Source organism: Heptranchias perlo, chromosome X, assembly GCF_035084215.1.
Source record: "Heptranchias perlo isolate sHepPer1 chromosome X, sHepPer1.hap1, whole genome shotgun sequence".
Lineage (NCBI taxonomy): Eukaryota > Metazoa > Chordata > Chondrichthyes > Hexanchiformes > Hexanchidae > Heptranchias > Heptranchias perlo.
In genome coordinates, this window is record NC_090370.1 from 9920565 (window position 1) to 9942225 (window position 21661).

Genomic DNA, 21661 nt, shown 5'->3' on the forward strand with positions numbered 1-21661 from the left:
AAGATGTTAGTCCTGGGTCATGAAACACTTTCCATTTCAGGTACCCAGTGTCAGCATTGAGCATTTGCAGATCAAACATAACAACAGATCATATGAAATGAAAACTGCCTTGGTTCTGCCTCAATAACGTGCCATCATCCCAATCTCAGAAGAGCAACCCCTACTGCTCCAATGTGACCTTTTCCTTACCCACACCAGTGCTCCTCACAGCCTCTCGGTGAGCTCAATACTTCAGTGCCTATGTAGGCTGGTATTCACTGGGAACTAGATCGAGACTGTCCAATTTATTTCACACGGTGTCCATACGTCCACCAGATACCCCATCAATCTGCAATGGATTTGAACCCATGTGCACAGGGGAAATGGCAGTGTGCTAACCCACTGTACGACTCGGGCCTCAATCAGGATGAGGGGGTGGACATATGAGGAGAGGTTGAGTAGATCGGGACTCTACTCATTGGAGTTCAGAGAGGCGATCTTATTGAAACATATAAGATTGTGAAGGGGCTTGATCGGGTGGATGCGGTAAGGATGTTCCCAAGGATGGGTGAAACTAGAACTAGGGGGCATAATCTTAGAATAAGGGGCTGCTCTTTCAAAACTGAGATGAGGAGAAACTTCTTCACTCAGAGGGTAGTAGGTCTGTGGAATTTGCTGCCCCAGGAAGCTGTGGAAGCTACATCATTAAATAAATTTAAAACAGAAATAGACAGTTTCCTAGAAGTAAAGGGAATTAGGGGTTACGGGGAGCGGGCAGGAAATTGGACATGAAGCTGAGTTCGGATCGGTCAAGGCCCTGTGGGTGGCGGAGAGGGCCCAGGGGCTGAGTGGCCGGGTCCTGCTCCTACTTCTTGTGTTCTTTAGATTTGAGGTTAGGATCAGATCAGCCATGATCTTATTGAATGGCGGAGCAGGCTCGAGGGGCCGATTGGCCTACTCCTGCTCTTATTTCTTATGTTCTTAATCAGTGCGTGTTAGAAGCTCTCTCTATGTAGGAGGAGGTACTTCAGAGGTGTTTTTTCGTGGCATGAAGGAATGATTGTGTAAAAGATCAGAATCACTAGATATTGAAACAGGCAACAAAATAGCAAGACAAGGGAGCCAGCAGTGCCCGCATGTTGTGCCCAAGGAGTAGCGTGATGCAGGCTTATGCAATCCCTAAATCATGAGTTCACCTCAGGTCGTCAGGGGGAAGAGCCAAACACAGGTATCTCCATGGGGGTGTGTGGAGAGAGGAGGGGGAAGGGGCTGGGAAGGGAAGAAAAAGAGATGACGAACTAACCTGGGCTGCTCTCACACGCCCAGCAACAGCCAGCTACGGAACACGAACCGTGGATTCCTCAGACCTGCTCACCTGCCTGCCCTGCTTTGCCTGGCAATGGGGAAGTGGTACTAGAAGTCTGGTTGCCAACTCTGGTTGGGCATATTCCTGGAGGTTGCATCACATGATCGCCTGCCTCCAACTGTCCCGCCCCCACACTCCCACCATTGTCCATCCTCATAGCTTACCACCTTCCCACACCAATCGGAAAGTGAATAGACTCTTCATTACCCAATTAGATGATTCTGGACTGTCAGTCAAACGGCTGTTTATCCCTCCATGTCCAATATTTTTATAAGAACAAAAGTGTTCAAAGAAATTTTTAATGCCCTGATGATTTTTCTCCCGGGTTTTGCTCGCAGCAGTGTCCTGGAGATTAATCTTCAATTCCTGGAGACTTCAGGGCAATCCTGGAGGGTTGGCAACCCTAACCAGAGGCCCAAAACTAAAGCCAACAAAAATAAGAGATAAACTGGATGGGAAAACAGGAGTAAAATCATTTCCAAAGAGCGTATTGTTCAGCATTTTTGGTGGGAACTTTTAAAATTCTGCTGACTTTATTGCCAAAACTTAAAACGTCAGAGAATGAAGCTATACAGAAAAATACAAAGTCCAACAAAATGGCGTAAGATGCAAAGGACGACTAAAATAAAGTATTAAACAGTATATCCTGTGGGAAAGTACCTATCATCTGTACAACTACACCACATATGAATCTACTCCAGTTGCATAGCCCTCCCTCACTATAAGGCTCTCAAGTTACAATACTGTCCCTGTTACATACTCTTCCTCTTCATTATAAGGCTCACAGTTACAGTATCTCTGCTTCCATGTATAAGTCAGAAGGTTGTGGGTTTGAGTCGCACTCCAAAACTTAACCCATCTGGTTTTTCGCCTCTCCCAGGAGATCACGTGGTTTTGGGTGGGGTAGGGAGTGTCTGTAATGTGATGCACAAGGTATCATATTGTGCAGGACAGGCTGGATGGACCAGAGGGTCATTTCCTGTCATTGTTCGTATGATCGTAGAAAATCTAGGGTTGACATTTTAATACTGAGGGAGTGCTGCCATGTTTGTCTACATAACAACCGTGACTACCCTTCAAAAGTAATTAATTCAAAGCCATTCAATTCTGGGCACCACACTTTAGGAAGGATGTTAAGGCCTTAGAGAGGGTGCAAAGGAGATTTACTGGAATGGTACCAGGGATGAAAGACTTCAGTTATGTGGAGAGACTGGAGAATCTGGGGTTGTTCTCCCGAGAGCAGAGACGGTTAAGGGGAGATTTGATAGAGGTGTTCAATATTATGAGGGTTTTGACAGATTAAATAAGGAGAAATTGTTTCCTGTGGCAGAAGGGTCGGTAACCAGAGGACAAAGATTTAAAGTAATTGGCAAAAGAACCAGAAGCAACAAGGGGGAAAAAGTTTTACGCAGCGAGTTGTTATGATTTTTTTTTATTCGTTCATGGGATGTGGGCATCGCTGGCAAGGCCAGCATTTATTGCCCATCCCTAATTGCCCTTGAGAAGGTGGTGGTGAGCCGCCTTCTTGAACCACTGCAGTCCGTGTGGTGAAGGTTCTCCCACAGTGCTGTTAGGAAGGGAGTTCCAGGATTTTGACCCAGCGACGATGAAGGAACGGCGATATATTTCCAAGTCGGGATGGTGTGTGACTTGGAGGGGAACGTGCAGGTGGTGTTGTTCCCATGTGCCTGCTGCCCTTGTCCTTCTAGGTGGTAGAGGTCGCGGGTTTGGGAGGTGCTGTCGAAGAAGCCTTGGCGAGTTGCTGCAGTGCATCCTGTGGATGGTACACACTGCAGCCACTGTGCGCCGGTGGTGAAGGGAGTGAATGTTTAGGGTGGTGGATGGGGTGCCAATCAAGCGGGCTGTTTTGTCCTGGATGGTGTCGAGCTTCTTGAGTGTTGTTGGAGCTGCACTCATCCAGGCAAGTGGAGAGTATTCCATCACACTCCTGACTTGTGCCTTGTAGATGGTGGAAAGGCTTTGGGGAGTCAGGAGGTGAGTCACTCGCTGCAGAATACCCAGCCTCTGACCTGCTCTTGTAGCCACAGTATTTATATGGCTGGTCCAGTTAAGTTTCTGGACAATGGTGACCCCCAGGATGTTGATGGTGGGGGATTCGGTGATGGTAATGCCGTTGAATGTAAAGGGGAGGTGGTTAGACTCTCTCTTGTTGGAGATGGTCATTGCCTGGCACTTGTCTGGCACGAATGTTACTTGCCACTCATGAGCCCAAGCCTGGTTGTTGTCCAGGTCTTGCTGCATGCGGGCACGGACTGCTTCGTTATCTGAGGGGTTGCGAATGGAACTGAACGCTGTGCAATCATCAGCGAACATCCCCATTTCTGACCTTATGATGGAGGGAAGGTCATTGATGAAGCAGCTGAAGATGGTTGGGCCTAGGACACTGCCCTGAGGAACTCCTGCAGCAATGCCCTGGGGCTGAGATGATTGGCCTCCAACAACCACTACCATCTTCCTTTGTGCGAGGTATGACTCCAGCCACTGGAGAGTTTTCCCCCTGATTCCCATTGACTTCAATTTTACTAGGGCTCCTTGGTGCCACACTCGGTCAAATGCTGCCTTGATGTCAAGGGCAGTCACTCTCACCTCACCTCTGGAATTCAGCTCTTTTGTCCATGTTTGGACCAAGGCTGTAATGAGGTCTGGAGCCGAGTGGTCCTGGCGGAACCCAAACTGAGCATCGGTGAGCAGGTTATTGGTGAGTAAGTGCCGCTTGATAGCACTGTCGACGACACCTTCCATCACTTTGCTGATGATTGAGAGTAGACTGATGGGGCGGTAATTGGCCGGATTGGATTTGTCCTGATCTGGAATGCGCTGCCTGAAAGGGCGGTGGAAGCAGATTCAATAATAACTTTCAAAAGGGAATTGGATAAATACTTGAAGTGGAAAAATTTGCAGGGCTATGGGGATAGGGCAGGAGAGAGGGACTTATTGGATCGCTCTTTCAAAAAGCTGGCACAGGCACAATGGGCTGAATGGCCTCTGTCTCTGCTGTTTCATTCTAGGAAGTGATGCAACGTCAGCGCAATCACATTAAAATGAGTTCTTTGCAACTCACTATCAGATAATTATTCATATTACAGTCATATGTTTCAAAAAAATCTTATTTGTTTAGATAACCACCGCTGGACTGGCAAGAGTGACAACAGTACAACAGTAGTAGGGAAAGTAATAGATGGCCAAGATAACTACTCCAGTGCTGAGCAATGCTATGGCTGAAAAGTGCTGCTGCATTTCCCTCTGGCAAAAGCCCCGACTTCCTCCTAAACCGTGTAAAGTACATGAGGCAGAGCATGTCCAGGGCAACAGCACCACAGCCACAATGCCATCACTGCCTCATAGGAACAGGAGTAGGCCATCACTGCCTCATAGGAACAGGAGTAGGCCACAGCTGCCTCATAGGAACAGGAGTAGGCCATCACTGCCTCATAGGAACAGGAGTAGGCCATCACTGCCTCATAGGAACAGGAGTAGGCCATCCCTGCCTCATAGGAACAGGAGTAGGCCACAGCTGCCTCATAGGAACAGGAGTAGGCCACAGCTGCCTCATAGGAACAGGAGTAGGCCACAGCTGCCTCATAGGGACAGGAGTAGGCCATCACTGCCTCATAGGAACAGGAGTAGGCCACAGCTGCCTCATAGGAACAGGAGTAGGCCACAGCTGCCTAATAGGGACAGGCGTAGGCCACAGCTGCCTCATAGGAACAGGAGTAGGCCACAGCTGCCTCATAGGAACAGGAGTAGGCCACAGCTGCCTCATAGGGACAGGAGTAGGCCATCACTGCCTCATAGGAACAGGAGTAGGCCACAGCTGCCTCATAGGAACAGGAGTAGGCCACAGCTGCCTCATAGGGACAGGAGTAGGCCATCACTGCCTCATAGGAACAGGAGTAGGCCACAGCTGCCTCATAGGAACAGGAGTAGGCCACAGCTGCCTCATAGGGACAGGCGTAGGCCACAGCTGCCTCATAGGGACAGGAGTAGGCCACAGCTGCCTCATAGGAACAGGAGTAGGCCACAGCTGCCTTGTAGGAACAGGAGTAGGCCATCACTGCCTCATAGGAACAGGAGTAGGCCATCACTGCCTCATAGGAACAGGAGTAGGCCACAGCTGCCTCATAGGAACAGGAGTAGGCCACAGCTGCCTCATAGGAACAGGAGTAGGCCATCACTGCCTCATAGGAACAGGAGTAGGCCACAGCTGCCTCATAGGAACAGGAGTAGGCCACAGCTGCCTCATAGGAACAGGAGTCGGCCACAGCTGCCTCATAGGAACAGGAGTAGGCCATCACTGCCTCATAGGAACAGGAGTAGGCCACAGCTGCCTCATAGGGACAGGAGTAGGCCACAGCTGCCTCATAGGGACAGGAGTAGGTCACAGCTGCCTCATAGGGACAGGAGTAGGCCACAGCTGCCTCATAGGAACAGGAGGAGACCATCCCTGCCTCATAGGAACAGGAGTAGGCCATCACTGCCTCATAGGAACAGGAGTAGACCATCACTGCCTCATAGGAACAGGAGTAGGCCACTGCTGCCTCATAGGAACAGGAGTAGGCCATCACTGCCTCATAGGAACAGGAGTAGGCCACAGCTGCCTCATAGGAACAGGAGCAGGCCACAGCTGCCTCATAGGGACAGGAGTCGGCCACAGCTGCCTCATAGGGACAGGAGTTGGCCATCACTGCCTCATAGGAACAGGAGTAGGCCACAGCTGCCTCATAGGAACAGGAGCAGGCCACAGCTGCCTCATAGGGACAGGAGTCGGCCACAGCTGCCTCATAGGAACAGGAGTAGGCCACAGCTGCCTCATAGGAACAGGAGTCGGCCATCACTGCCTCATAGGAACAGGAGTAGGCCACAGCTGCCTCATAGGGACAGGAGTTGGCCATCACTGCCTCATAGGAACAGGAGTAGGCCACAGCTGCCTCATAGGGACAGGAGTAGGCCACAGCTGCCTCATAGGGACAGGAGTAGGCCACAGCTGCCTCATAGGGACAGGAGTCGGCCACAGCTGCCTCATAGGAACAGGAGTAGGCCACAGCTGCCTCATAGGAACAGGAGTAGGCCACAGCTGCCTCATAGGGACAGGAGGAGACCATCCCTGCCTCATAGGAACAGGAGTAGGCCACAGCTGCCTCATAGGGACAGGAGTAGGCCACAGCTGCCTCATAGGAACAGGAGTAGGCCACAGCTGCCTCATAGGAACAGGAGTAGGCCACAGCTGCCTCATAGGAACAGGAGTAGGCCACAGCTGCCTCATGGGAACAGGAGTAGGCCACAGCTGCCTCATAGGAACAGGAGTAGGCCACAGCTGCCTCATAGGAACAGGAGTAGGCCACAGCTGCCTCATAGGAACAGGAGTTGGCCATCACTGCCTCATAGGAACAGGAGTCGGCCACAGCTGCCTCATAGGAACAGGAGTAGGCCATCACTGCCTCATAGGAACAGGAGTAGGCCACAGCTGCCTCATAGGGACAGGAGTAGGTCACAGCTGCCTCATAGGGACAGGAGTTGGCCATCACTGCCTCATAGGAACAGAAGTAGGCCACAGCTGCCTCATAGGGACAGGAGTAGGCCATCACTGCCTCATAGGAACAGGAGTAGGCCACAGCTGCCTCATAGGGACAGGAGTAGGTCACAGCTGCCTCATGGGAACAGGAGTAGGCCACAGCTGCCTCATAGGGACAGGAGTAGGTCACAGCTGCCTCATGGGAACAGGAGTAGGCCATCACTGCCTCATAGGAACAGGAGTAGGCCACAGCTGCCTCATAGGAACAGGAGTAGGCCACAGCTGCCTCATAGGGACAGGACTAGGTCACAGCTGCCTCATAGGGACAGGAGTAGGCCACAGCTGCCTCATAGGGACAGGAGTAGGCCACAGCTGCCTCATAGGAACAGGAGTAGGCCACAGCTGCCTCATAGGGACAGGAGTTGGCCACAGCTGCCTCATAGGAACAGGAGTAGGCCACAGCTGCCTCATAGGAACAGGAGTAGGCCACAGCTGCCTCATAGGAACAGGAGTAGGCCACAGCTGCCTTGTAGGAACAGGAGTAGGCCACAGCTGCCTCATAGGAACAGGAGTCGGCCACAGCTGCCTCATAGGAACAGGAGTAGGCCATCACTGCCTCATAGGAACAGGAGCAGGCCATCACTGCCTCATAGGAACAGGAGTAGGCCACAGCTGCCTTGTAGGAACAGGCGTAGGCCACAGCTGCCTCATGGGAACAGGAGTAGGCCACAGCTGCCTCATCGGAACAGGCGTAGGCCACAGCTGCCTCATAGGAACAGGAGTAGGTCACAGCTGCCTCATAGGAACAGGCGTAGGCCACAGCTGCCTCATAGGAACAGGAGTAGGCCACAGCTGCCTCATAGGAACAGGAGTAGGCCATCACTGCCTCATAGGAACAGGCGTAGGCCACAGCTGCCTCATAGGAACAGGAGTAGGCCACAGCTGCCTTGTAGGAACAGGCGTAGGCCACAGCTGCCTCATGGGAACAGGAGTAGGCCACAGCTGCCTTGTAGGAACAGGCGTAGGCCACAGCTGCCTCATAGGGACAGGAGTAGGCCACAGCTGCCTCATAGGAACAGGAGTAGGCCACTGCTGCCTCATAGGAACAGGAGTAGGCCACAGCTGCCTCATAGGGACAGGAGTAGGCCACAGCTGCCTCATAGGAACAGGAGCAGGCCACAGCTGCCTCATAGGAACAGGAGTTGGCCACAGCTGCCTCATAGGAACAGGAGTAGGCCATCACTGTCTCATAGGAACAGGAGTAGACCATCACTGCCTCATAGGAACAGGCGTAGGCCACAGCTGCCTCATGGGAACAGGAGTAGGCCACTGCTGCCTCATGGGAACAGGAGTAGGCCATCACTGCCTCATAGGAACAGGAGTAGGCCACAGCTGCCTCATAGGAACAGGAGTCGGCCACAGCTGCCTCATAGGGACAGGAGTAGGCCATCACTGCCTCATAGGAACAGGAGTAGGCCATCACTGCCTCATAGGAACAGGAGTAGGCCACAGCTGCCTCATAGGAACAGAAGTAGGCCACAGCTGCCTCATAGGAACAGGAGTAGGCCATCACTGCCTCATAGGAACAGGAGTAGGCCACAGCTGCCTCATAGGAACAGGAGTAGGCCATCACTGCCTCATAGGAACAGGAGTAGGCCACAGCTGCCTCATAGGAACAGGAGTAGGCCACAGCTGCCTGATAGGAACAGGAGTAGGCCACAGCTGCCTCATAGGAACAGGAGCAGGCCACAGCTGGCTCCAGCTGCTAGATTCTTCTGGCACTGCTCAGTCCATCTCCTGCCCAGGGCAGCAATGCGATTGTCCAATTGCTCAGCCAGTGCAGCGACAATTTGTTGCGAATCGCAACTTTTAAAGCAAATGCCCATGTTTGTGTGCTCCTACTGGTGTCATGGAATCCAGCCTGCAATATAAACAGAAGGGAGGGAAATCAACAGGACCAGAAATTATGGTCATTATCAAAGTGGTAATATTTGGCAAGCTTAGGGAGGGTGAGGGAGAGCCAGGGAAGGTGGAGGCTCGGCTTTAACCTGAAAAATGCATGCTGTCGGTAAAAAGAGATTTAAAAAAGAAAAACATCCCTCCCATTTTGTATGGTGTTTCTCCCCTCTTCAGTTTCCCTTCAGCCCATTTGCAGCTCCGCTGGGATTGGCACCTAACTCTCCATCAAAGGCACACCTGAACCAGCCACTCGGAGCACGAGTGGAGTCGCTCTCCAATCTCCCCTGCCTCTTGGTGAGCTGCCACCAGCGTCCTCCTCTTGACACCACCAACGAGATAAGGAACTCACTGCACGGGCCAACCATGAACACGAACACCCAACCCAGAGGTCACAGCGTACAGAAGAGCTGGAAATCAGACTCAAGCACCCCGAGTGTGAAATTCTTGAGAAAAGAATTGCTTTCAATTGAGAATCTCAACGCAAACGGACAAGAGAAACTGAAATCACAGAGCTGGCCAAACATTCAACCGTGCCATGGGCTTCAAGTCGGCAGTGCCCATGGTTTGGATCAAAGTACAAAATGGACAGACTGGGATCAGTTTAGGTCAAAAGGACCCAAAAATGCAAAGCAAGGCTAATCCCCAAGCATTTTCGCTACATTGGTGGCACAAATCATTTACATAAATCTGAGGTGAAACCTCAAAAGACTGAGAATTTTTGACAAATGTTTGATGCAGATATTTGAGTCTAATCTTTTGTGCGGTTTTTGTCTGGTATTCAGGCTGACGTATGCTTGTGACAGATTCCAGGATGTTGTGGTGAAAGAAATGTGTCAAGAGAGCAAGCATTAGCGCTGAGCAATTTACGTCTTTGCGCCTGGGCAAGCCGACTGAAGCTTTTGACTGAGAAAGTCCATTAACTCTTTCTTTGAAGGAGGCCTACATAGGGCAGGCTGCCCATCAAAGTGGGGGTTGTCCATACTCAGAGCCAGCACACACATTCTGAGCAGTCGAAAGAGCCTTGAACTCTCTTTCCAATCATTTCATTACTCACACTTTGTTCCTTCCTTGTGCGTGATTGGACTGTTCTTTAAACATTTTGTTTCAGTGCTACTGACATTATTACGGGAACTTGCTTGGAGAAGGGGAAATATGTAAATAATACAGTACGGTCAAAGGTCACTAAAATGAGTCAATCAGCGATGCACAGAATTGCTTGGATAGAATTTCTGAAAGGCATGTGGTCCTCATGGGACTTCACTCATCGGGAATCATGTCTTTGGCCAATTTGGACAGCTGTTAATAGCTTCATCCCTCGGGTGTCATTTTACAGGTTGATCAATTTGATCTTTTGTTATTTAAGCAGTCTCCTGTTGAATACATGAACAATCACTTGGCGGTGAGGGAGCACGCTAAAATCAAATTGTTATTCCCGGTCACTTTAAGGGGACACAAAAAGCAATCAAGGAGAGAGAAGTAACTGAACTCAGTTACATTACATATCAGGAATGTTACTGCCCAGTCACATTCAGTGAACTGACAGACAATGTCAACACATGATGCAATATTGCTAGCGAGTCACATGATACTGCAGTCATTGGGTGCCTGGTGTCAGAAAATTTAATGTTCAAATTCGACCTTTAGTTCTTCGGAATATAATAAAGAATAGTCAGCACGGATTTCAAAAGGGAAGGCCATGCTTGACCAGCCTTATTGAATTCTTCAACGAAGCAACAGAAAAGGTTGACAAGGGTACTGTAGTAGATGTAATATATTTAGATTTTCATAAGGCCTTCGATAAGGTGCTGCATAGTAGACTCATGACTAAGGTCAGAGCATGTGGAGTCAGGGAACAAGTAACAGAATGGATACCGTGCCGGCTACGAAACAGAAAACAGAGAGTACAGGTTAAAGGTAGTTACTCAGACTGGCAAAAGGTGGGAAGTGGTGTTCCACAGGGATCGGTGCTGGGAACACTGTTGATCATCATTTACATCAATTATTTGGATTCTGGAATCGAAAGTATAATTTCAAAATTTGCGGTCGACACCAAATTGGAGGGTAAAGTTAATACTGAGGAGGTCTGCAACAAAATACAGGAAGACATTAATAAACTTGCAGAATGGGCGTGTAATTGGCAAATGAATTTCAATCTCGATAAGTGTGAGGTGGTACATTCTGGTAGGAAGAATAAGGAAGCCACAAAATCCTTGGATAATAAGAGTCTAAATGGGGTAGAGGAGCAGAGGGATCTCGGGTACAGAAACACAAATCACTAAAAGTAGAAAAGCAGATTAATAAGGCCATAAAAAGGCAAACTGGGGTTCATTTCTGGAGGAATAAAATTGAAAAGAAGTTATGTTAAACTTGTACAGCATCTTGGTTAGACCACACTTAGAGGACTGTGCACAGTTCTGGTCTCCATATTATAAAAAGGATATAGAGGCACCGGAGAAGGTGCAAAAAAGATTTACTAGGATGATACCAGAACTGAGAGGTAATACCGATCAGGAAAGATTGAACAGGCTGGGGCTCTTTTCTCTAGAAAAGAAAAGACTGAGGGGTGACCTGATAGAGGTCTTTAAGATAACGAAAGGGTTTGATAGGGTAGACGTAGAGAAGATGTTTCCATTTGCGGGGCTGACCAGTTAGGGGCCATAAATATAAGATAGTCACTAATAAATCCAATAGGGAATTCAGGAGAAACTTCTTTACTCAGAGAGTAGTGAGAATGTGGAACTCGCTACCACAAGGAGTAGATGGGGCAACTAGCATAGATGCATTTAAGGGGAAGCTAGATAAACACACGAGGGAGAAATGCATGATGCAAGTCAATTGTCTGCCACATGTAACCATTGGTTTGTTGTGTCGTTCCTGTTGGTGAAATTCCAGGTTGGTGTCAGAATTTTTCAGTTTCAGGTTGAGGGTGGAGATGCCTTTGGTTGTGTGGTTTATCATCACACCCATGAGACATCAACAGGTCAATGTGTTAACCACGTGGCTGAGAATTAATTTACATCATTCATAATAATGAATGGAAAGGCATTTATTAAAGTCTTGGCATGATTTCACAAACATCAATGGTCCAGTCATAATGAAAAGGGTAACAAATGTTTGGAAGTATTACAAGGCAGAGTCACTGAGGATGGCACTCAAACGGAATAAAATGGATCATGTGACCAGATATCACATTTGCCCCATCACTCGACTCCACTCAATTTTGGTGACCAAATTAGAAAAACAAAAAGTAACTCGCCCCACCCCCCACTGAAATAATGTTAATTATGTGAGAACTTTCAGCTAATAATCCCCAAAACAAAATAAAGTTCAGCAAAGGAGGGGAGAGAATTAACTTGAGATTTACATTCTTCAACCCGTTCTCTTCAATCTCTGGCCCACAGCCGTGCGACACTGTGGCAGGAGAGAGGTGAAGGAGACTATCAAATGAAATGGGGAGAGGTCACTCTGCACACTAAATGAAATTAGGAGATGTCACTCTGCACACTAAATGAAATGGGGAGAGGTCACTCTACATGATAAATGAAATTGGGAGAGGTCACTCTACACACTAAATGAAATGGGGAGAGATCACTCGACACACTAAATGAAATTGGGAGCGGTCACTCTACACACTAAATGAAATGGGGAGAGGTCACTCTGCACACCAAATGAAATGGGGAGAGGTCACTCTGCACACTAAATAAAATGGGCAGAGGTCACTCTGCACACTAAATAAAATGGGCAGAGGTCACTCTGCACACTAAATAAAATGGGGAGAGGTCACTCTGCACACTAAATGAAATGGGGAGAGGTCACTCTGCACACTAAATGAAATGGGGAGAGGTCACTCTGCACACTAAATAAAATGGGCAGAGGTCACTCTGCACACAAAATAAAATGGGAAGAGGTCACTCTGCACACTGAATAAAATGGGAAGAGGTCACTCTACACACTAAATGAAATGGGAAGAGGTCACTCTGCACACTAAATGAAATGGGGAGAGGTCACTCTGCACACTAAATGAAATGGGGAGAGATCACTCTACATGATAAATGAAATTGGGAGAGGTCACTCTGCACACTAAATGAAATGGGGAGAGATCACTCTACACACTAAATGAAATGGGGAGAGGTCACTCTGCACACCAAATGAAATGGGGAGAGATCACTCTGCACACTAAATAAAATGGGCAGAGGTCACTCTGCACACTAAATAAAATGGGAAGAGGTCACTCTACACACAAAATGAAATGGGGAGAGGTCACTCTGCACACGAAATAAAATGGGAAGAGGTCACTCTACACACTAAATGAAATGGGGAGAGGTCACTCTACACACTAAATGAAATGGGGAGAGGTCACTCTGCACACTAAATGAAATGGGGAGAGGTCACTCTGCACACTAAATGAAATGGGGAGAGATCACTCTGCACACTAAATAAAATGGGCAGAGGTCACTGCACACTAAATAAAATGGGAAGAGGTCACTCTACACACAAAATGAGATGGGGAGAGGTCACTCTGCACACAAAATAAAATGGGAAGAGGTCACTCTACACACAAAATGAAATGGGGAGAGGTCACTCTACACACAAAATGAAATGGGGAGAAGTCACTCTACACACAAAATGAAATGGGGAGAGGTCACTCTGCACACAAAATAAAATGGGAAGAGGTCACTCTACACACTAAATAAAATGGGAAGAGGTCACTCTACACACTAAATAAAATGGGAAGAGGTCACTCTACACACTAAATGAAATGGGAAGAGGTCACTCTACACACTAAATGAAATGGGGAGAGGTCACTCTGCACACTAAATGAAATGGGGAGAGGTCACTCTGCACACAAAATGAAAAACATCACTCTGTACACTAAATGAAATGGGGAGATGTCACTCTGCACACGAAATAAAATGGGAAGAGGTCACTCTACACACTAAATGAAATGGGAAGAGGTCACTCTACACACTAAATGAAATGGGAAGAGGTCACTCTACACACTAAATGAAATGGAGAGAGGTCACTCTGCACACTAAATGAAATGGGGAGAGGTCACTCTGCACACTAAATGAAAAAGGTCACTCTGGACACGAATGAAAAAGGTCACTCTACAAACGAAATGAAAAAGGTCACTCTGCACACTAAATGAAAAAGGTCACTCTGCACACTAAATGAAAAAGGTCACTCTGCACACTAAATGAAAAAGGTCACTCTGCACACTAAATGAAAAAGGTCACTCTCCACACAAAATGAAAAAGGTCACTCTGCATACTAAATTAAAAAGGTCACTCTACACACTTGTAAACAATTTTACAACACCAAGTTATAGTCCAGCAATTTTATTTTAAATTCACAAGCTTTCGGAGGCTACCTCCTTCCTCAGGTGAACGATGTGGAAATGAAAAAGGTCACTCTACACACCAAATGAAAAAGGTCACTCTACACACCAAATGAAAAAGGTCACTCTACACACTAAATGAAATGGGAAGAGGTCACTCTGTACACTAACTCAAATGGGGAGAGGTCACTCTGCACACTAAATGAAAAAGGTCACTCTGGACACGAATGAAAAAGGTCACTCTACACACTAAATGAAAAAGGTCACTCTGCACACTAAATGAAAAAGGTCACTCTCCACACTAAATGAAAAAGGTCACTCTGCATACTAAATTAAAAAGGTCACTCTACACACCAAATGCAAAAGGTCACTCTGCATACTAAATGAAAAAGGTCACTCTACACACTAAATGAAAAAGGTCACTCTACACACCAAATGAAAAAGGTCACTCTACACACCAAATGAAAAAGGTCACTCTGCATACTAAATGAAAAAGGTCACTCTACACACCAAATGAAAAAGGTCACTCTACACACCAAATGAAAAAGGTCACTCTACACACCAAATGAAAAAGGTCACTCTACACACCAAATGAAAAAGGTCACTCTACACACCAAATGAAAAAGGTCACTCTACACACCAAATGAAAAAGGTCACTCTACACAATAAATGAAAAAGGTCACTCTGCATACTAAATGAAAAAGGTCACTCTACACACTAAATGAAAAAGGTCACTCTGCATACTAAATGAAAAAGGTCACTCTGCACACAAAATGAAAAAGGTCACTCTACACACTAAATAAAATGGGCAGAGGTCACTTTACACACTAAATAAAATGGGAAGAGGTCACTCTACACACTAAATGAAAAAGGTCACTCTGCACACCAAATGAAAAAGGTCACTCTGCACACCGAATGGAAAAGGTCACTCTACATACCACTGTTGAAGATGAACTGTGGTTGCAATATACCACTGAACCATAGCTGAAACCAACAGCAGGTACACATCCCAGAAAGGTCAGAAAAACAAACCCCAAGAAGTACAGTGTAACAGGCCATGAAGTGTGACCCATTTATCATCCTCATATAAAATACAGACACACCTCTTGACACAAGTAGAGATGACAACATTCTATTTCAGTATAAACTAGCACAACCCATCAGGCAGTTTCCCCAGTACCAATGTGAGGCGAACTGACTAGTCCCTTTCTACCTTTATTTAAAAAAGAATTGGATGTAACATTTGTCTCCCTTCTAACCAATTCCAATCTCCAAAAAATGTGGAGAAGTTCTGGTGAACACCTCTGTTGGGTTTTTTCTTGATGTAGAGATGCCGGTGATGGACTGGGGTGGACAAATGTAAGGATGATGTGGCATGTCTTGCAGAGGTTGCCGTGGCAGGGTTGGCACGGTAACCTCTGCAAGACATGCCAGATCATCGACACAGATACCACCATCACACGAGAGGACACCACCCACCAGGTACATGGTTCATACTCCTGTTACTCGGCCAACGTTGCCTACCTCATACGTTGCAGGAAAGGATGCCCCAGAGCATGGTACATTGGCGAGACCATGCAGACACTGCGACAACGGATGAACGGACACCGCGCAACAATCGCCAGACAGGAGGGTTCCCTCCCAGTCGGGGAACACTTCAGCAGTCAAGGACATTCAGCCACCGATCTTCGGGTAAGCGTTCTCCAAGGCGGCCTTCGAGACACACGACAACGCAAAATCGTCGAGCAGAAATTGATAGCCAAGTTCCGCACCCATGAGGACGGCCTCAACCGGGATCTTGGGTTCATGTCGCGCTACACGTAACCCCACCAGCGAATAAAAAAGTTATCTGTTTTTAATACAACTGGTCATTCTCTCTCTTTCTCTTCCTTTCGGATGTTTCTCTCTCTCTCTCCCTCTCTGTCTTTGGTTCTGGCCGTTTGTATATTCAGTAGTCTGGTATCTAATGTTTGTCTGTCTGAACACTATTCAATTCCTTTGATTGCCTTGACAACGGGCAGTTGGAAAGATTATCTGTAATCACCAGGCATTGTTCTATGACTATATATGCGGTAAATTTCAAGGAATCCCACACTCACCTGACGAAGGAGAAAGCCTCCGAAAGCTTGTGATTTTCAAATAAAACTGTTGGTTTTTTCTTCACTACCAAAGACAAGTTGAATTCTATGAGCCTCTCCTGATCTCTTAAGAGCTCCCAGTCACAAATCATCCTGGTCACTCTCGTCTGAATCCATTATTGTTCTTTTGAAGGTTGAGTTCCCAAAATGGCAAACATTATTCCAAATGTTTCCTTCCTATGCAAGGTTGAGAATAGATTGCTTTGAGTTGCAATCCAATACCCTTAAGATGCATCCCAGCAATTCAGTCAATGTAAGGCTGCTGTCAACATATCCAATGGATGCTTTCAGCAAATGGTCGATAATCGCCCCCAATTCCTTTCTCTGTTGCACCTTTGCTATCGAACACTCATCGATTTGTGTATGTTTCATTTTTGCAACTTAAAACAGGGAAGTTTGAAAGTTTGTTTAAAAACCTGTATTATTCTCCAGTAATTTGATAATGAATATATGTAATTCTTCATAGAATCATACAGCACAGGAGACCTCCATTCGGCCCATCTTTGAAAGAGCTCTCCAATCAGTCCCACTCCCCTGCACTTTCCCCATAGCCCTGCAAATTTTCCCTTTTCAAGTATTTATCCAATTCCCTTTTGAAAGTTACGATTGAATCTGCTTCCACCGCCCTTTCAGGCAGTGCATTCCAGATCATAACAACTCGCTGCGTAAAAACATTTCTCCTCATCTCCCCTCTGGTTCCTTTGCCAATTATCTTAAATCTTTGTCCTCTGGTTACCGACCCTCCTGCCACTGGAAACAGTTTCTCCTTATTTACTCTGTCAAAACCCTCATAATATTGAGCAACTCTATTAAATCTCTCCTGAACCTTCTCTGCTGTAAGGAGAGCAAACACAGCTTCTCCAGTCTCTCCACATAACCAAAGTCCCTCGTCCCTAGTACCATTCCAATAAATCTCTTCTATATCCTCTCGAAGGCCTTGACATCCTTCCTAAAGTGTGTTGCCCAGAATTGGACACAATACTCCAGCTGAGGCCTAACCAGTGTTTTAGAAAGGTTCAGCATAACTCCCTTGCTTTTGTACTCTATGCCTCCATTTATAAAGCCATGGATCCGGTATGCTTTTCTTCACAACTTTATCAATTATCCTGGTTAATACCACCTTCAAAGATTTGTGTATATACACCCCCAGGTCTCTCTGTTCCTGCACCTCCTTTAAAATTGTACCATTTAGTTCATATTGCCTCTCCTCATTCTTCCTACCAAAATGTATCACTTCACACTTCTCTGCGTTAAATTTTATTTGCCATGTGTCTGCCCATTTCACCAGTCTGTCTATGTCCTCCTGAAGTCTGTTACTGTCCTCCTCACTGTTTACTACATTTCCAAGTTTTGTGTCATCTGCAAACTTCGATATAATGCCTCCGATACCCAAGTCAAGGTCATTAATACATATCAAAAAGAGCAGTGGTCCCAATACCGACCTCTGGGGGTCACCATGGTAAACTTGCCTGGAGAAATTAGAAAAGGTTTAAAAGGCAGAATTACAACAGACTCCAAAATGCACTGTAAAAAAAGTCTAAATTTCCTGGGGGCAATCCCCCAAGTAATAAATCTTGTATTTCAGTTCTTAAACCCCATGCTGAAATATCTAAAGCCGGAATTGAAAAGAAAATCTTCTTTTGTCACTTCAGTTTTTCTCTGCAATGGAATGGTGGAACAGTCTGCTTGTGGGCCAGACTCCAGTTCATGAAATGAGAAGTCACAAGGTTCTTGACACATTAAGCTGGTACATGCACATGGTAAGACAGACACAGACCTTGGCAGAGACTCCAAAGCCTGATAAGAACACCCACCTGAGCAGGAAAAATAAAATCCAATAGAAGCTTCTGTAATTTTACACAGATTACAGTCCATGGTCACAGCAAACTATAAAACTAACAAAAGCTGACCAAACATTTTCAAACACGTCCCATCAGAAGGTAATATACAGGGAGTGTAACACAGAGTGTCTACACGTCCCATCAGAAGGTAATATACAGGGAGTGTAACACAGCAGGTCTACACATCCCATCAGAAGGTAATACACGGAGTGTAACACAGCAGGTCTACACGTCCCATCAGAAGGTAATACACAGGGAGTGTAACACAGCAGGACTACACGTCCCATCAGAAGGTAATATACAGAGAGTGTAACACAGCAGGTCTACACGTCCCATCAGAAGGTAATACACAGGGAGTGTAACACAGCAGGTCTACACGTCCCATCAGAAGGTAATATACAGAGAGTGTAACACAGCAGGTCTACACGTCCCATCAGAAGGTAATACACAGGGAGTGTAACACAGCAGGTCTACACATCCCATCAGAAGGTAATACACAGGGAGTGTAACACAGCAGGACTACACGTCCCATCAGAAGGTAATATACAGGGAGTGTAACACAGCAGGTCTACACGTCCCATCAGAAGGTAATACACAGGGAGTGTAACACAGCAGGTCTACACGTCCCATCAGAAGGTAATATACAGAGAGTGTAACACAGCAGGTCTACACGTCCCATCAGAAGGTAATACACGGGGAGTGTAACACAGCAGGTCTACACGTCCCATCAGAAGGTAATACACAGGGAGTGTAACACAGCAGGTCTACACGTCCCATCAGAAGGTAATATACAGGGAGTGTAACACAGCAGGTCTACACATCCCATCAGAAGGTAATATACAGGGAGTGTAACACAGCAGGTCTACACGTCCCATCAGAAGGTAATACCCAGGGAGTGTAACACAGCAGGTGTACACGTTAGCACAGTACTCAAGGTGTATGCACAAGATACAGTCATTGACTAAAATACGTGAGTGACATCAAATGACGAGCCTCAAAAAATGTAATTTCTATTTTTCTGTGATCAAGACTGCCTCAGCTTTGCTTTTATTGTATCAACAGCTCATCCAACTTGGACAACTTCTGCATTATCTCCAGTGGACTGTCAGCAGTCAAGTAGACACTTGGACATCCATCTTGATGGAGCACCAATCTCCAAGTGTTGAGCCTAAAGCAGAGAAAGAAAAACTGGCAGTAAAATAACAATTGCAAATACGGGAACTGTCTCCATTGTTCCTGAGGGAGAAGGGACAGAACAGCCAGATATCAGTGCTCAAGCAGTGATACCACGTGCAAGTGACACATTGTGGTTTTAGCAATCCAACGTCGAGCTCAAATACAGTTTACAGTGTTGACGTCCCACACACATATTGGCAACAATATGTACAGGAAAAGCTGTGCTCAAGCCAACAAACATCAGTGTTGTGATCCACTTTTTGTCCAATACTCTTCGTTCAGCAGCTTAAACTGATCCCACCACTCGTGACAGACCTGCAACCGCCCGTACCTCACCCTGTTACACAGCTCAAAATGCTCCCTCCAGACACAGTCCAAGTTTGGATCGGCAAAATCTACAGCTGGGTGTCCCAGGTGGACAGTGTGTGAAAGTTTCAAATGCTCTCCATTACATTTTCAAATGATGTTGTTGCTCACCACTGGATTGAGTATTTTACAAATATTCCCAATTAAATTCAGTACCCACTTTAAAATAATCACACACTAATTACATCGGCTTCCGGTCCGGCAATGCCTCGATTTTAAAATTCTCATCCTTGTTTTCAAATCCCCCTGCGGCCTCGCCCCTCCCGATCTCTGTAACCTCCTCCAGCCCTACAACCCTCCGAGATCTCTGCGCTCCTCCAATTCCGGCCTCTTGCGCATCCCTGATTTTAATCGCTCCACCATTGGCGGCCCGAAGCTCTGGAATTCCCTCCCCAAATCTCTCCGCCTCTCTACTTCTCTCTCCTCCCTTCAGATGCTCCTTAAAACCTACCTCTCTGACCAAGCTTTTGGTCACCTGTCCTAATATCTGCTTGTGTGGCTCGGTGTCAAATTTTATTTGATAATCACTCCTCTGAAGCGCCTTGGATGTTTTCACCAAGTTAAAGACGCTATATAAATGCAAGTTGTTGTTGCTTCGGCTTCCCTGACTGCCCAACGAATTAAGGCAGTGAATTACTGAGCGCCAGAGATGGCAAGGTCCAAGGTCAGATCTGAGGTCTGCACAGATCACAGCCAGGGCGGTCGTAGGGGGGACAATTGACCTCTGCTTCCTGGGTAAAGGAGGGTGATGGCGGTGGGAAAGGTAAGTGGAGGGTCCCAGCCCCAATCGCAATGCAGTGACCCCTGCTGGAAGAGTGTGCATGTTAAGCAAGAACAGAATTGGCTTGGACGCTGCCTGAAGTTGATGAGCCCAACAGAGCCTGTTGGACTTGACGCAAAGTAGGGCCTCTTGGGTTAGGTACCAGAAGGTGAACCACACTCCAGCAAGAAGACACTGCCTTCAGGAAAGGAAGAAGAGAAAATAAAATTGGGGGGGGCAGGGGGGAGAAAGGAGAGAGAGGAAAAATATACTCTTCCTCGCCAATGTGATTGCTTGTCAGTTCGAAGCTCATAAAATATTGAAGCTGGGAGGGCTGGAGCACAAGATGCAAGCATTTCATGGCAATCTTAACTGGTTCCTTATTCTGCTGGCCAAATCTTAAAGAGGAGAAAAACAAAGGGTCGCCTGGTGGCTCAGTGGGTAAATGCACTGCCCAGGGTGACCCTGAGCCGCACAGACCAGGCAGGCCCCAGGTTTGACTGAACTAAATTAGCAGCACTGGGGGCAAACTTAACTGTCTCAGTGACTCTCAGCTCGAGGTGGGAACAAAAAGTAAATCATATCAGGTCGAGGTCTCGCTCCTGATCGTTATCCAATGATTTTCGCTGGAAGTATGTGTGGAGAGTTGTTGGCAAAACAAAAACAGCTGAAACAAATAGGGAAAGGCACCGAGCTAAATGCTGGAGATAATCTGTCACAAGATATCACTGATGCACTCGATCAGGACAAACAAATTGGCCCCGACATCCCTGAATGTGCCATAAACAATCTCTGGCTCAAATCCAGGCCAGACTTTGGCACGAAAGGCCTGATTAAACAATACCAGATGAAAACGGGAAGACAGTGAAGCAGGCGGTAAATATTTCCAATCTGCGGCCGACAAAAACACCAGCAGCGGGCAGAAATAACAGAAAACCAAACCGCATCAGATGGTGAATGGGAGCCGTTTACCATTGGATAGGAATCCACACAAACCCAGACACAAACAAACACCCTCCTCCCCAACACACACACACACACCCCTCCCCAACACACACACACACCCCTCCCCAACACACACACACACCCCTTCCCAACACACACACACACACCCCTCCCCAACACACACACACACACCCCTCCCCAACACACACACACACCCCTCCCACACACACACACACACCCCTCCCCAACACACACACACA

At 47.0% G+C, this 21661-nt stretch overlaps 1 protein-coding gene across 1 annotated transcript in view; it reads right to left on the minus strand.

Annotated features, from left to right (window-relative positions):
- Positions 1-7098, minus strand: part of LOC137306891 (aryl hydrocarbon receptor-like) — a 45339-nt gene extending 38241 nt beyond the window's left edge. The window contains exon 1 of the mRNA XM_067976279.1: positions 6816-7098. Within this exon, the coding sequence (XP_067832380.1) occupies positions 6816-7098 (283 nt within the window). The remainder of the gene's footprint in view (positions 1-6815) is intronic.
- Between the last annotated feature and the right edge of the window lie 14563 nt (positions 7099-21661).